Source organism: Pantherophis guttatus, chromosome 3 (assembly GCF_059756535.1).
Source record: "Pantherophis guttatus breed Tessera chromosome 3, ASM5975653v1, whole genome shotgun sequence".
In the NCBI taxonomy this organism is placed as follows: Eukaryota; Metazoa; Chordata; class Lepidosauria; order Squamata; family Colubridae; genus Pantherophis; species Pantherophis guttatus.
Window position 1 is genome coordinate 6,880,534 of NC_142065.1, and position 15,720 is coordinate 6,896,253.

Below are 15,720 nucleotides of genomic sequence, written 5' to 3' on the forward strand. Positions count from 1 at the left end.
CCCTTCCACCCCACCACGTTATTCTTACCTTTTATTTGGTCCCACCCCCAATCTATTGCTGCCTCCTGAGTCCCAGCTGATGGCTAGAGGGAAACAAACTGTTTAAACTCTTGCCGCAGGGCTTCAAAGGGCCGTCCTACAGCTGATCAGTGTTAAAAGCAAACAAATGAGTCGGGTCGTAAGCGCGAGGATTGGTCGTAAGTGCGAGGACCTTCCAGAAATGACTCTGACCAGCTAGCCACGCCCACCTAGTCACATGACCTCCAAGCCACACCCACAAAATAAGCCACGCCCACAGAACCGGTAGTAAAAAAATTTAGAACCCACCCCGGTCCCAGACCCCCCCCTCTGTTTGTTCAGAGATTTGCTAACTCTGATCACAGATCTTGAGCAGGGCCATCTGCTGGCAATTTATGTCAACATGTGCCCCCTTTCCTTTTTTAAAATTTTGAATTGGGTCACACCAAGAAATGTTTGCATCAGATGTGCAAATTGCACAGGGTTAAGAAGAAAAAAATAAAAGACAGCAGAATCCAGTGGCTACGGCTAAAATAATTTTATTTACATGCTTCCTTAGCGCATACAATGCTCAAAGCAAGCCGCAGTAGAACAAATGAAATACAGTACAAGACGAAATCTAGAATTCTTTTAATCTGGCTGTTAATGCAATTCTTAATCTATTTGGTATCTGGGTTATAGTTATATGGATCTATGATATCTGCACGAAACAGCTGTCTGTGGAACACTGAACGAAAACAGAACTCAGCAAAAACTGGAAACCCAACACGTAACAAATCGGCGTGCACTGTTGTCGTATACAATCCTTGCAACTTCACACAATCCCAAATTGTAATGATTTCCAAGCATAACTGGCAACCATTTTTTTTTTAAAAAAAAATGGGAGCCTAGATGTTAGCAAGAAAGCTCATTTACTCGAAATAGTAAATTGAATTATTTGTGCACGTACGTTTACAGCAAAATTTACATTGGATTAAATTCGTGAGCCTCGAGTTTCTTTTCTCCACATTTTCAGTTCTTACATGAGTGTAAGAATAAATTTACAAGAAGCCATGATTGCTCCCCTGTTATTGGACTAAAAATGCAACCACAATGAAGAAACTACTTTGAACTTCAAATATATGCCTTTTGCTGGTTACTTCTTCCACTTTCTCCCGAAATCTAGCAACGATGGGGGGGAAAAAGAAATGCTTAACAGCCCAAAGTTTTCCTTTTTGGAGACGCCATATCAGGGTCAGAAGGGAACTGATCTCACAGAATTGAGATGTGGCTCATCTCATCTCATTTGGGGAAAATCTTTCAACATTAGGCAATAATATTCTCAAATGTCAGGATTATGTTTGCTTTGAACATCAAATCCTAGAATAAAAACACAAGACACGGTTGAATTGAATGAAGGATCAGGTTCCTGTCAATCAAATGTCAACAGTTTGGGAGAAAAGTGAATGGATGGATCTCCCTCCTTGCTCACTCACGTGAATTATAGATAGTCCTCAAGTTATGACAGCACAGTTAGTCCTCGATTTACAACAGTTCATTTAGTGACCGTTCAGAGTTACAAAAGGACTGAAAATGCGGCTTATGACCGTTTTTCACACTTACGACTGTTGCAGCATTTCCATGGTCACATGATCAAAATTCAGACGCTTGGCCACTGACTCATATTTATGACGGTTGCAGTGTCCTGGGGTGTGTGTGTGTCATGTGATCCCCCTTTTGTGACCTGACCAGCAATGTCAATGGGGAAGTCAGATTCACTTAACAAGTAGGTTGCAGTGATTCACTTAACAACTGTGGCAAGAAAAGTCGTAGGGACAAAATTCACTTAACGAATGTTTTGGCTTCGAAAATTTTGGCCTCAATTGTGGTCGTAAGTCGAGGACTACCTGTAATTGAGCCTCGCAATTATGCTCGGGAGTTGTAACGATTGGAAAACGGACCATCGTGTGACCGAAACCTATTTTATGCCCTTATATTCTGAATATATTCTTACATTTTACTTGTAAGTAAAGATAGCCAGAAGATGCCCATCCTTTCCTGCTTGTTGCAGTCATTAAGCAATTACCACGTCCATTTTTTTCCGGTGGTGAATGCTGTGGTCGTTAAGTGAACTCTGCGATCATTAAACAAATCCATTTATCCACTTTTTTTTGCCAGAAGTAAATGCAAGTTGGTGGCTTGGTGCCCCAGATATGATCATGTGTTTTTAGGAAATGACTATTGTCTAACTAGTTGGTCAGGCAATATATAAACTATCAATATATGTTTGTCAAAAGGTGTTATATTGCTTTAAGACTGTATTGCATCATCCTTATCCTGATTGGCTAAGCTCTGTAGCCAATGTACTTAAGGGGAAGCCTGAATTATGGCTTGTGGACACTACACCATTTTATCTGTTTGTTTGCTGTTACTCTCTACCTGTTCTCTCTGTATGATCACTGTTTGATCATTGCTACTTGTTGCTTTCTACTATTTATTGAATGTTTTAATACTGAACTTGTTCCTGTTTGAAACTTGAGAAGAACTGTTTTATTGTGTAATGACAACAACTGGTAAGAAGACTTTGTACTTGGAATATCCCTGAATTGATGTTTTAACTATCGCCTGATCTGTGTATGACTTGGATTGTTATTGGACTTTGCTTTACTTTTTTCTAAAAAGTAAAAGACTACCACAACTCAGTGTGTCAGTATATTAACTGTGGTTATTCACTCTCAGCCGCTTTCATGTGCATACTCAAGGGGTACTCTGCTCAATAACCCATAACATCGGTTATGAGCCAAGAATATCCTTAACAATGTGACATGCGTGTACAACCGCCAGAACTTCAAAATCAGGTCATAAGTACAGGTGGTCCTCGACTTACGAGCACAACTGACCCCAAAATTTATGCTGCTAAGCGAGACATTTATTAAGTGAGTTTTGCCCCATTTTACGACCTTCCTTGCTACAGTTGTTCAGTGAATCATTACAGTTCTTAAGTTAGTAAGACGGTGGTTAAGTGAATTTGGTTTTTCTATTGACTCGGCTTGTCAGAAGGTCGCAAAAGGGAATCAGGTGAGCCTGGGACACTGCAACCGTCGTAAGTATGAGTCAGTTGCCAAGAGTCTGAATTTTGATCCTGTGAATCCTCTGGGAATGCTGCAATGGTTGTAAGTGTGAAAAATGGTCATAAGTCACTTTTTCCCCACTGATGTTGTAACTTTGAACGGTCACTAAATGGACTGTTGTAAATTGAGGATTACCTGCACCTTCTGTGGGGAGGGTGTCCGTTTTAACTTCAAATGGCTGCTAAGCAACCGGTTGTTAAATGAGGACTATTTGTACAGTATTGAATTAATTTATTTCATTCTGCGAAAACACAACGCAGGGCAATTTCTATGCCTATCTGTATTCTATTTACTCATTGTAGTATGGCTGTAGTATTATCATTTATCCTTCTTCTTTACTTCCCTCTTATTCGTATTATTGTTATTACGATTATCGTTATTCTGTTTCTTTGTATGTACACTGAGAGTTTCTGCACCGGGCACAAATTCCTTGTGTCTCTAATCACACTTGTCCAAATAAAGCATAGGTAGTCCTTGACTTATGACCACAATTGAGCCCAACATTTCTGTTGCTAAGTGAGACAGTTAAGTGAATTTTGCTCCATTTTACGACCTGTCTTGCCACAGTTGTTCAATGAACCACTGCCGTTGTTAAGTTAGTAACACAGTTATTAAGTGAATCTGGCTTCTCCAATCGAGGTCTCCAAAGGGGATCACATGACCCCAGGACAGGGATGGGCAAATGTGGCCCTTTTACAACCTGTGGACTTCAACTCCCAGAATTCCTGAGACAGCTGTCTCAGGAATTCTGGGAGTTGAAGTCCACAGGTTGTAAAAGGGCCACATTTGCCCACTCCTGCCCCAGGACATTGCAATAGGAGTCAGTTGCCAGTTGTTCTGAATTTTGATCACATCACCATGGGGGGATGCCTCAATGGTCGTAAGTGTGAGAAACGGTCATAAGTTTTTTTCCAGTGCCACTGTAACTTCAAATGGTCGCTAAATGAACTGTTGTAAGTCAAGGACCAATTTTCTTCAACTTCAATTTTAAGTGAGCATTTACAGAACATTCTTGAAAGTTTAAAGGAATGCAAGGGGAGCTTTATTGGAGAAGCAATGTCAAGATATTTGCCTTCTGGTAAAATGATGTATTGTGACAGTTATGTGTCTTGTGGCAACTGTTTTGTGATCTGAGAAATCCAGAGGAGAGGTCATGCCGATAATTTTTTTAATACACAGTAGTGGCCAAAATTGTGGAAACCTTTTGGGAAGAGTGTATTTTCTAAAACTAGCTAACAACACCACTTATTTTGGGAGTAGTACCATAAAATTATATATCAATGGAAGGATAATTTAATCAAAAATGTAATGCAATAACTTTTATGAAGGATTTGCTACTACTGTAGAATAGCAGTTATAAAGAAGAAAAGTGAAACACGTAGAAAAAATGAGATATACCGAAATTATCACCATAGAAAAAATGAGATATACAAAAATGATCACGACGTCAGTTAATACTTAGTTGGGTAACCTTTAGCATGAATTACGACCTTACGTCTTCCCATGGAGTGAACCAAGTCTTTTTAGTTCTGCAGCTATGATAATGTGAAACCAAGATTGAATGATTTATTTATGTTTTATTGCTGGGCTGCCTCTGACTAATAAGTTTCTTTAGTCGGCTCCATAGATTTTCAATTGGGTTAAGGTCTGGGCTATTCCCAGGCCATTCCAGCAGTGGAATAGGATTATTTTGAACTCAAAAAAAAAAAAAAAAAGTGGTGTTATTATTTGTTTGTTTGTTTGTTTGTTTGTTTGTTTATTTGTTTTAATTTGTATACCGTCCTTCTCCAGCAGGACTCAGGGCGGTGAACAGCCAGAATAAAACAGAACATACAAAATTTAAAAACAGTTTAAAAATAATTAAATATTTTGGCCTCAATTTAAAACAACCCAATTAAAATCAATTTACTTTAACCAAAATCAGTGGGATCAAGCCAGCTGGCTAGGTGAAATAAATAAGTTTTCAGGGCCCGACGAAAAGTCCAGAGGTCTGGTATCGTACGTATCTCTGGGGGGAGGTTGTTTCAGTGGGCGGGTGCCGCCACAGAGAAGGCTTTCCCCCTGGGGGTCGCCAGCCGACATTGTCTGGCGGACGGCACCCTGAGGAGGCCCTCTGTGTGCGAGCGTACTGGCCGGTGGGAGGCTATTGGTGGCAGAAGGCGGTCTCGTAAATATCCCGGCCCTAAGCCATGGAGCGCTTTAAAGGTGGTCACCAACACCTTGAAGCGCACCCGGAAGACCACCGGGAGCCACTGCAGCTCGCGCAGGAGAGGTGTCACATGGGAGCGCCCTGTTGCTCCCATAATCCCCCGCCCGGCCACATTCTGGACCAGCTGGAGCCTCCGGGTGCACCCCAGGGGGAGCCCCATGTAGAGAGCATTAGCCATCAAACCTCAAAAATACACTTTTCCTGAATGGTTTCCACAATTTTGGCCACTACTGTGTATCTTCCTCTCACATTTACCCTGTTTCCCCCAAAACAAGACCTCCCCTGATAATAAACCCAATCGGGCTTTTGAGCGCATGGCAATAAGGCCAAGCACTTATTTCAGGGTTCAAAAAAATATAAGACAAGGTCTTATTTTTGGGGAAACATGATAACAATTGCAGGAGATGCAACACGATTACATAAAACACGATTTTGGGTCCATAAAAAGGGAGGGGCCTCTTTTAAGCAAGTGGATTGGCTGATAATTTAACAGATTTCAGGATTGCTTGCATCACTATCAGGGACTTCTGTAATTTGTGTTGAGTCCAAAAATTCAAGATAGTGGCTGCGGAAGCAAAGACCCCACCCCCTTTTACAGGTGTTGCATAGAAGGGGCGGGGCTTTTAGGGCGCAGCTACATCCGCCATCTTGATTTTTCAGACACCCTCCCCCTCCTCCCTTCCCGACTGCAAGAGATCCCCGAGCATATTTAACATCCTGATGAATTTTGAAAGTTATTTTTCTTAGCCTTATATTGGGTTAGACCTGTACAGGTTGAAGTCTTCAACAGGAAAAATAAACTTCTGAAACTAAAATTGAAAAATAAAAATAAAGTCTGAACTAAAGGTGCAGAATTGAAAAGTGCCAATCTCATCAAAGGTGGTGATGCAACCCGAATTCAGCATTGATCTGAAATCTGACACAAGTATGTCATACTTAATATTTGAGGGGCTGCCACAAAGAAGAGTTGGGGGTCAACCTATTCTCCAAAGCACCTGAAGGCAGGAGAAGAAGCAACGGATGGAAACTAATCAAGGAGAGATCCAACCCAGAACTGAGAGAAATTTCCTGACAATTAGAACAATTAATCGGTGGAACAACTTGTCTCCAGAAGTTGTGGGGGCTCCCAACACTGGAGGTTTTTAAGAAGAGATTGGACAACGATTTGTCTGAAATGGTATAGGGTTTCCTGCTTAAACGGGGTTGGACTAGAAGACCTCCAAGGTCCCTTCCAACTCTGTTATTCTGTTAGGAGGTGCGCTAAAAATAGACGTATCTGTAGATTCCCTAACTTGGGTTTCTGATGATCCACAGTTTATTAAAGAGCCATGGCTTGCTACGTCGAAACCCTTCAGAGTAAATTCCCCATTTCTGGGTTTAATCCATATCCTATTTCCCTTATCATTTTCTTGTTCTCTAGGAGGTCTCAAGGCCTCTTGATAAAGATCTCACCACTTTCGTCTTCCAGAATCTCCTCAATCCGACTCCGCTGAAAAACAAAAGAGGAAAAAAAATGAGAAGTTCAGAAAAAGGAAAGGAATATTTAAGAAAGCAGCTGCCCCAAATATGTAGGTATTTCTCGAATTAGGACCACAATTGAGCTTAAAATATCGCCGGCTGAGCTAGGAGGCAGCAAAACTTCCCATAGTTAGAAGAAAATCCCTGCTGGGTGTATTGTATTGTATTGTATTGTATATTGTATTGTATTGTATTGTATTGTATATTGTATTGTATATTGTATTGTATTGTATTGTATTGTATTGTATTGTATTGTATTGTATTGTATATTGTATTGTATTGTATTGTATTGTATTGTATTGTATTATATTGTATTATTGTATTGTATTGTATTGTATTGTATTGTATTGTATTGTATTGTATTCAGTGGTGAGTTCCTCCCGGTTTGGTCCGGTTCGGCCGAGCCGGTAGCAGTGACGATATGATGTCACCGAACCGGTTCTCCCCCCCCGCCCTCCCACCTTATTCTTACCTTTTATTTGGTCCCACCCCCAGTCTATTGCTGCCTCCTGAGTCCCAGCTGATGACTAGAGGGGAAAAAACTGTTTAAACTCTTGCCGCGCGGCTTCAAAGGGCCCTCCTACAGCTGATCAGTGTTAAAAGCAAACAAATGAGTTGGGTCGTAAGTGTGAGGACTGGTTGTAAGTGCGAGGACCTTCCAGAAATGACTCTGACCAGCTAGCCACGCCCACCTAGTCACATGACCTCCAAGCCACACCCACAAAATAAGCCACACCCACAGAACCGGTAGTAAAAAAATTTAGAACCCACCCCTGATTGTATTGTATATTGTATTGTATTGTATTGTATTGTATTGTATTGTATTGTATTGTATATTGTATTGTTTTGTATTGTATTGTATTCTATTGTATTGTATATTGTATTGTATTTTATTGTATTGTATTGTATTGTATATTTTATTGTATATTGTATTGTATTGTATTGTATTGTATTGTATTCTATTGTATTGTATTGTATTGTTGACTGATTTAGTACTCTGGCAAAGTCATCCAGCATTTGGGACAACCATGACCTGGATGACTGAGAAGCTCCATAGACAACCTAGAACGAAGGAGAAATTTCCTAACAGAACAATTAACCAGTGGAACAGCTTGACTACAGAAGTTGTGGGGGCTCCATCCCTCGAGGTCTAAGAAGAGACTGGACAGCCATTTGTCTCAAATTATGTAGGGTCTCCTGCTTGGGCAGGGGGTTGGACTAGAAGACCTCCAAGGTCCCTTTCAGCTCGTCTGATTAAGGGAGCTTTATTGCTTTTATTGAGAGAGTTGGTCTAATAGCCATCTGTATTGGGGAAGGCTTTACCAGGAAGTTTCTGTTGTTGTTGTTAGCTGGGAAGTCATGTCTGATCCATTGCAACCCCATAGACCACGTTCCTCCAGACCTTCCTGTCCTCTACCATCCTCTGGAGTCCATTTAAGGTCCCGCCGACTGCTCCAGTGACTCCATCCAGCCACTTTGTTCTCTGCCGTCCCCTTCTTCTTTTGCCCTCAGTCTTTCCCAGCATTAGGCTCTTCTCCAGTGAGTCCTTCCTTCCCATTAGGTGGCAAAAGTATTTGAGTTTCCTCTTCAGGATCTGGCCTTGTAAAGAGCAGTCAGGGTTGATCTCCTCTAGGACTGACCGGTTTGATCGCCTTGCAATCCAAGGGACTCGCAGGAGTCTTCTCCAGCACCAGAGTTCAAAGGCCTCCATTCTTTGACGCTCAGCCTTTCTTATGGTGCAACTTTCACAGCCATCCATTGCAACTGGGAAAACCATCGCCTTGACTATACACACTTTTGTTGGCAGGGTGAGGTCTCTGCTTTTTAGTATGCTGTCTAGGTTTGCCAGGAGCAAGCGTCTTTTAATTTCTTGGCTGCAGTCCCCATCTGCGGTGATCTTGGAGCCCAGGAAAATAAAATCTGTCACTACCTCCATTTCTTCCCCATCTATTTGCCAGGAATTGAAAGGGCCGGATGCCATGATCTTAGTTTTCTTAATGTTGAGTTTCAAGCCAGCTTTTGCATTTGTCTCCTTCACCCCCATCAAGAGGCTCTTTAATTTATTTATTTATTTATTTATTTATTTATTTATTTATTTATTTATTTATTTATTTATTTATTTATTTATTTATTTATTTATATACCGCCCTTCTCCCGAAGGACTCAGGGCGGTGTACAGCCACAAATAAGAAACGTAAAATACAAACATTTAAAACAATTAAAAGAATATATATATCTATTTGGCCCCATAATTTAAATTTAAAAAGTGACAAACCAATTAAAAACATTTTTAATAATTTTTTAAGCCAGCCCGGCTTGCTGGAAAAGGAAAGTTTTAAGGGCACGGCGGAAGGCACCGAGGTCTTCTGCCGTTAGAGTGGTATCATCTGCATATCTGAGATTGTTGATATTTCTCCTGGCAATCTTAATTCCAATTTTTGATTCATCGAGCCCCGCCTTTCTCGTGATGTGCTCTGCATATAAGTTGTTAAATATTTTAAGTTTGTGTAGGTAACATTTATTTACCTGAATGGTGTTCATGCAGTCAGACAATTTTGCAATGTTTCTCCGGGGCGGGAGGAAGACTTCCAACCTCACGGCGCCTTTTGCGTTCCTCTGGAAGGAGATCAGGAAGTTGATCTCTTGCGCCTGGAGCCAAAAGAAACAAAGATGAACTTCGGCGAGGAGATTCATACCGCGACGTAGCGCATTACAAGGTAAGTCCTCGACTTTATGACCACAGTCGAGCCCAATTTTTTTTTTTGTTGCTAAGCGAGAGAGTTGTTAACGTTTTGTCCCATTTTACGACCCCCTTGCTTGCCAGGGTTGTTAAGTGAATCGTTGCGGTTGTTCAGTTGGTGACCCGGCTGTTAAGCGAATCTGGCTTCCCCATTGACTTTGCTGGCCAGAAGGTTGCAAAGAGGCATCACATGATTCTAGAACACTGCAACCGTCATAAATATGAGCCAGTTGCTAAGCATCTGAATTCTGATCATGTGACCCTGGGGAATGCTACGATGGTTGTGTGAAAAAAAAGTCATGTCACTTTTTTCAGTGCCGTTGTGACTTTAAAACGGTCATTAAACAAACTCTTGTAAGCCGAGAACTCCCTGTACAGGTGACATTGCCCATTACAGCAGCTTTTGACTTATTCGTTTTTTTTTAAAATATTTTATTGAAAATTATTTTAAAAAATACAGAAAAAAAAGTATAACAATATGGATAGAATTGCAGAGAGTAATATAATACATATAGAGTTTTAAAGTATCAATTTTCGCCTAGAGAAAGTACAAACCTCCATTAAGCCAACTCATCAAAAGAAAGAAAAGTTTGTTTATCCAGGAGAAAAAATTCTCAGCTGTCATGCAATGCTCCTATAAATATTTACCCACGTTCACATTAAGGTTAATATTTTCATTCTTCTTAAGATTTCTTTTTTTGCAGCCAAGCATACCATCTGTCCCAGCTCCTATATAACCCCGATTCTTGTCTATCTCGCAAAACTTATTCAAACTTTACAAATGGCCCCGAAAAAGTGATTTACAATTAATCCTCATGTTTACAACTCTTGCAGCATCCCCAGGTTCACAGGATGATTTTACGACCGCTTGGACAAGAAGCAACGGATGGAAACTAATCAAGGAGAGAAGCAACTTAGAACTAAGGAAACGTTTCCTGACAATTGAGAACCATTGATCAGAGGAATGTTTTCCCTCCAGAAGCTGTGGATGCTTCATTTGCTGGAGGTTTTAAAGAAGAGATTGGACAACCGTTTGTCTGAAATGGGATAAGGGTCTCCTGCTTGAGCAGGGGGTTGGACTAGAAGACCTCCAAAGTCCCTTCCAATTCTGTTATCCTGTTATTCTGTTCTCCAAAGCACCCGAAGGCAGGACGGATGGAAACTAATCAAGGAGAGAACTAACCTAGAACTAAGGAGAAACTTCCTAACAACGGGAGCAATTAATCAGTGGAACAACTTGCCTCCAGATCTTGTGGATTCTCTTATCACTAGAGGTATTGATTGATTGATTGATTGATTGATTGATTGATTCATTCATTCATTCATTCAATCATTCATTCATTTGCAACTCTCTCTTACCCTAGGGTAACACTGGGTGGCTTACAGTTACACGTACTGTTAAAACATAAAAAAGTTAAAATTAAACATTAAAACCAAAGACACATGAGGAGTGTGGGGGCAGAGTCGGGGGTGGGGAAGATGGGATCTGTTATTACTCGATCAACCCCCTCCATTGTGCTGTTCTCCCACTCAGGCCCTAAGCCGACTGGCAAAGCCAGGTTTCTAGGCATTGATTGATTGATTGATTGATTGATTGATTGATTGATTGATTGATTGATTGATTCATTCATTCATTCATTCATTCATTCATTCATTCATTCATTCATTCATTTCTCATATTTCAATGCCGCTCACTCTCCGAGAACTCTGGGCAGCTTACACCAAAGACAGTATACTAAATAGCATATTGCCCCCTAACTATCTGGGTCCTCATTTTGCCCACCTCGGAAGGATGGAAGGCTGAGTCAACCTTGAGCCGGTGAGATTTGATCCGCTGATCTGCTGAACTAGCAGTCAGCTGAAGTAGAGGCAATACTGCTCTCTAACCACTGCACCACCTCGGCTCTTACAAAAAGATAGGAACGTTGAGGCCAACTTCACATTGAACCCCCTTCCCCCCCCAAAACCAGAATAAATCCGGCTGATGGGGCCTGCAGCATGCCTTCTCTACTACCATGAATGGTACAGGTCAATCTGAGATAGTATAGGACCGTGATGGCAAACCTATGGAATGCATGCCAGGGGTGGCACGCAGAGACCTCTCTGTGGGCATGTGCGCTGTCATCAGCTGCTTTTCCAGGTTCCGTCATTCGCATGCACGCCAGCCAGCTGCTCTCTTCCGGGTTTCAGCCTCCGGCACGCGCACCAGTTTTGGCACTCGGTGCCGAAAAGGTTAACCATCACTGGTCTAGGATCTCCTGATTGGGCAGGGATTGGACTAGAATAGAGTTCCCCAATCTTTCTGACTTTGCAGACTGGCAGGGAGGGGGGAGGGAGAGGGGTGTTGTGGTCCGCCAGCAGCCTGCGGAGCTGGCAGCAGAGTCGGACAGTGAGGAGGCTGGGGAGGAACATGGACCAGTCCTGGAGTCTGGGGAAGGCTCGGACAAGGGCTCTGCGTCGGAGGCAGAGATGGGGCCAGGGCCATCTGGGAGTTATGTGCTGACTCCAGAGCCTCCAGTCTGATGTCAGTGAGGCAGAGGAACAGGGGGAGCCTGTTCCCAGTGGACGCAGGAGCAGAGCTGCCAGAAGGCAAGAACAATTAAGACAAAAGGGGCGACTCAGGAGTAAGACTTGGAGATGATTGGCCCTTCCCATAAGACATAAAGGAGGCGCAAAGGCACGTGAGCCTTTGCAGGAAGCAACTTTGTTCATGCTGATTGGTTTAAATTCCGAAGCTCCGTTTTGACTCTGTGCTCCATATGGTCTCGCAAATTGCCAATTAGGTCTTTGGCAGCGTGTCAAGGGAGATAAAGGTGAGTGTTTATCAGCCTTATCCCGAACGACTGTGGCAGACTTCTGGCGGACTTTTTACAAACTATTTGTGACTCATCACGGGCTGGGAATGAATAGAATTCACAGCCATTGAAATAAAAAAAGAGGTTTTGGGACTAATCGTGTGCTTTTTACAGTCTCGGGAAGCCTAGGTCAGAACAAGGGGGTCATTCCACACAAGCGGCCAGAAACTGTGTGCGTGTGCAAAGCTCCATTCGTGCAAATGGGGATGTGCTCACCAACGCGCACCCACCATTTCTGCAGCCCTGTTCAGAACAGCTCACGGCCCAATAGTGGGCCATGGCCTGGGGGTTGGACTAGAAGACCTCTGAGGTCCCTTCCGATTCTCTCATTCTAAGCAGAAAACCCAAGCTCACTCACTCTCAAATTCTGGTACTGGAGCCTTGCATTTCGAAGGCGGTTCCGCGCTTCGGAAGCCTTGAGGACCCCAATCAGGTTTTTATCGTCCAGTTCCCTTTGCCGATTGTCCAGGACTTTCCTCTCTTTCATAAGAGCTGTAGCCAGCATCGTTTTCACATCCGGCTTGGTGGGATCGGCAAAGGCCAAATAGCGTGCTTTTTGCTCGGGGGTCAACTTGCTCACATCGCAGGAAGGCGAAGATTTCCGAAACCGTTGGGTCGGCTTGTTCCTCAGTAGAGTTTTAGTGTCGGTCATGATGTCCCACTTCTCAGCCGGGTTTGAAAGCTGCTGAAAGGGGAAAAAAATAATAATAATTCAAGTGTCAGGTTTCGATGTCATCTCAAATAAATTGCACTCCCAAACAATTAATCTTTGCTGAATTATTCCATTTATTGAGTACGACAGATCTGGCCCCGACTTAGCCGATACTAACCCTCTGACCCCCAAACCCTTCCCTTTCTGTTCCCCAATTCTCATCTTCTCATTGGCCATCTTCCAAGTCAGTCTCCCCCAGCTTCTGACCTCACCCCACAGGAATGTTCCCCCCTCCCATCCCATCTCCTAGGGGATATTATCTACAGAGAAAATAAGTAGGTGAAAAGTCAAGCCTCGTCTTTTTATGGCAGCATCAGAATGCTGACATCAAAAGGAGGTTTTAAGCCGTGGAGTGAAACACTATCCCAGGCAAGTGTTGTGGCCCGTCAGACGAGTCAGACGAGGAGGAGGGGGAGACTGGGCCAGCTTTGGGGCCTTTGGAAGGCTCTGACGAGGAAGCCGAATCAGAGGCAGATGCAGAGCCAGCTGTCTTCGGGGCCTGGGCTGAGTGAGGGGGAGGGACAGCTGGGGCCCATCCCAGATTCACGTATGTGTAAGAGAGGAGAGGAGAGCAATGGAAAGCAATAAGCCGGATCTCAGGGAAAAGAAGTCGTAGACCAAGGGTGTCAAACTCGATTTCATTGAGGGCCGATCAGGGTTGTGTTTGACCTCAGGGGGGTGGGGCTGGGGTGGGTGTGGCCAGGTCAATGCCATTCACGTCGGGGGCACCTTTGGTGGCCCAAGCGCTCTGCCAGCAAAAACGGGCTCCTGAGTTCTGTTTTTCGGCTGCGACGGCCTCCTGCAACCCTCTGCCAGTGAAAACTGTCTGTCTGTCTGTCCATCTTTCTGTCTGTCTGTCCATCTGTCTATTAAATTTATTTGCCACCCATCTTGTTTCAAAGCGACTGTGGTTGGCTTACAGCATAAAACCATTAATATCATCAAAAAATAAATATTCCTAACCCAATAAAGTGACAATTTTCAACTGTTATGATCCCAAATCTGGACTGCAAAAGTCAAAACATTGCAGTGAGCCCCAATGCTTGCAGCCCAGATATTGTTGTTGCCCCCCCAAAATCTGTTCCTTTGCGTAGGAATTTTCAAGCAGGCATGTAAACCCAAATGCCAAAAGGGAAAGCGAATCACTATTTTCATGACTTCTGCTAATGTTTCACAAGGGCTAAAATTAAAACGACTGACATTCCCCCATCATTTAATTCAAGCCGACTCTCTGCAAACTGTTTAATTATTGTGAAATCATTTGGTTGTTGGTTTTATTTTTTTGCTCTGCAGGAAATAACTGAGATTGCAAGTGGTTTAATGGCAATGCCATAATGGCCCCGTAATTGCATCTTTAATTGCTTTTAGTATTTTTTGTTTGTTTGTTTCTCAGCTGTCCAGACAAAGCTGAAGGGAGGAGAGAGAGATGGGAGGGAGGGAGGGATGAGGGAAGAAGGCAGTGGTGAAATCCAAATTTTTTTACTACCGGTTCTGTGGGCGTGGCTTGGTGGGCGTGGCAGGGGAAGGATATTGCAAAATCTCCATTCCCCCCCACTCTGGGGCCAGCCAGAGGTGGTATTTGCTGGTTCTCCGAACTACTCAACATTTTTGCTACCGGTTCTCCAGAACCTGTCAGAACCTTTCAGAACCTGCTGGATTTCACCCCTGGAAGAAGGGAAGAAAGGAAGGATGGAGAGAGGAAGGGAGGGAAAGGGGAAGGAAGGAGAATGGAAAGAAGGGAGGGAGGGAGATAGAAAAGAAAGAGGCAAAGAGAAATGGGAAGAAGAAAGGAGAGATGGGAGGGAGGAAGGGAGGAAGTAAAAAAGGAAGGAAGGGGAAATGGGAAGAAGGGAGAGAGGGAGGAGGAAGGAAGGAGGATTAGAAATATGGGAAGAAAGGAGAGAGAAATGGGAGGGAGGGAAGAAGGAAGTGAAGTGAAGAAGGAAGTAAGAAAAGTAAGGAAGGAGGAAGGAAGTGAAGTGAAGAAGAAAGAAAAGGAAGGAGGGAGGGAGGGAAGAAGGAAGGAAGGAAAGGAACAAAAGAAGGAAGGAGAAATGGGAAGAAGGGAGGGAGGAAAGAAGGAAGGAGGCAAAGAGACAGGAGAGAAATGGGAGGGAGGAAGGAAAGTGAGGAAGTAACAAAAGTAAGGAAGGATGGAAAGAGGGAGGGAGGGAAGGAAGAAGGAAGGAAGGAAAAGGAAGAAGGAAGGATAAAAAGGGAAGGAGGGCAGGAGGAAGGAAGGAAGGAAGGATAAAAAGGGAGGGAGGGAGATAGGAAGAAGGAAGGAGAGAGAAATGGGTGGGAGGGAGGAAGTGAAGTGAAGAAGGAAGTAGGAAAAGGAAGGAGGGAGGGAAGGAAGAAGGAAAGAAAGAAAGGAACAAAAAGGAAGGAGAAATGGGAAGAAGGGAGGAGGCAAAGAGATAGGAGAGAGAAATAGGAGGGAGGAAGGAAAGTGAGGAAGTAACAAAAGTTAGAAAGGATGGAAAGAGGGAGGGAGGGAAGGAGGAAGGAAGGAAAGGAAGGAGGGAGAGAGGGAAGGAAGAAGGAAGGAAGGAAAG

General features: G+C 43.3%; 1 protein-coding gene across 8 annotated transcripts in view; it reads right to left on the reverse strand.

The window, feature by feature from the left end:
* Window positions 1-541: 541 nt before the first annotated feature.
* LKAAEAR1 (LKAAEAR motif containing 1) overlaps window positions 542-15,720 on the reverse strand; it is a 21,064-nt gene continuing 5,885 nt past the window's right edge. For 2 of the 8 annotated variants that reach the window (XM_060684325.2, XM_087888993.1), the window contains exons 3-6: window positions 12,809-13,135; window positions 9,382-9,504; window positions 6,790-6,826; window positions 542-1,377 (exon numbers count right to left, since the gene is read on the reverse strand). In XM_060684325.2, coding sequence (XP_060540308.2) covers window positions 1,340-1,377; window positions 6,790-6,826; window positions 9,382-9,504; window positions 12,809-13,135 — 525 coding nt within the window. In that variant the 3' untranslated portion in view covers window positions 542-1,339. Of the gene's footprint in view, window positions 1,378-6,629; window positions 6,827-9,381; window positions 9,505-12,808; window positions 13,136-15,720 lie in introns of those variants that run through there. The other 6 variants (XM_087888994.1, XM_087888995.1, XM_087888997.1 and 3 more) reach the window with 3 other exon arrangements.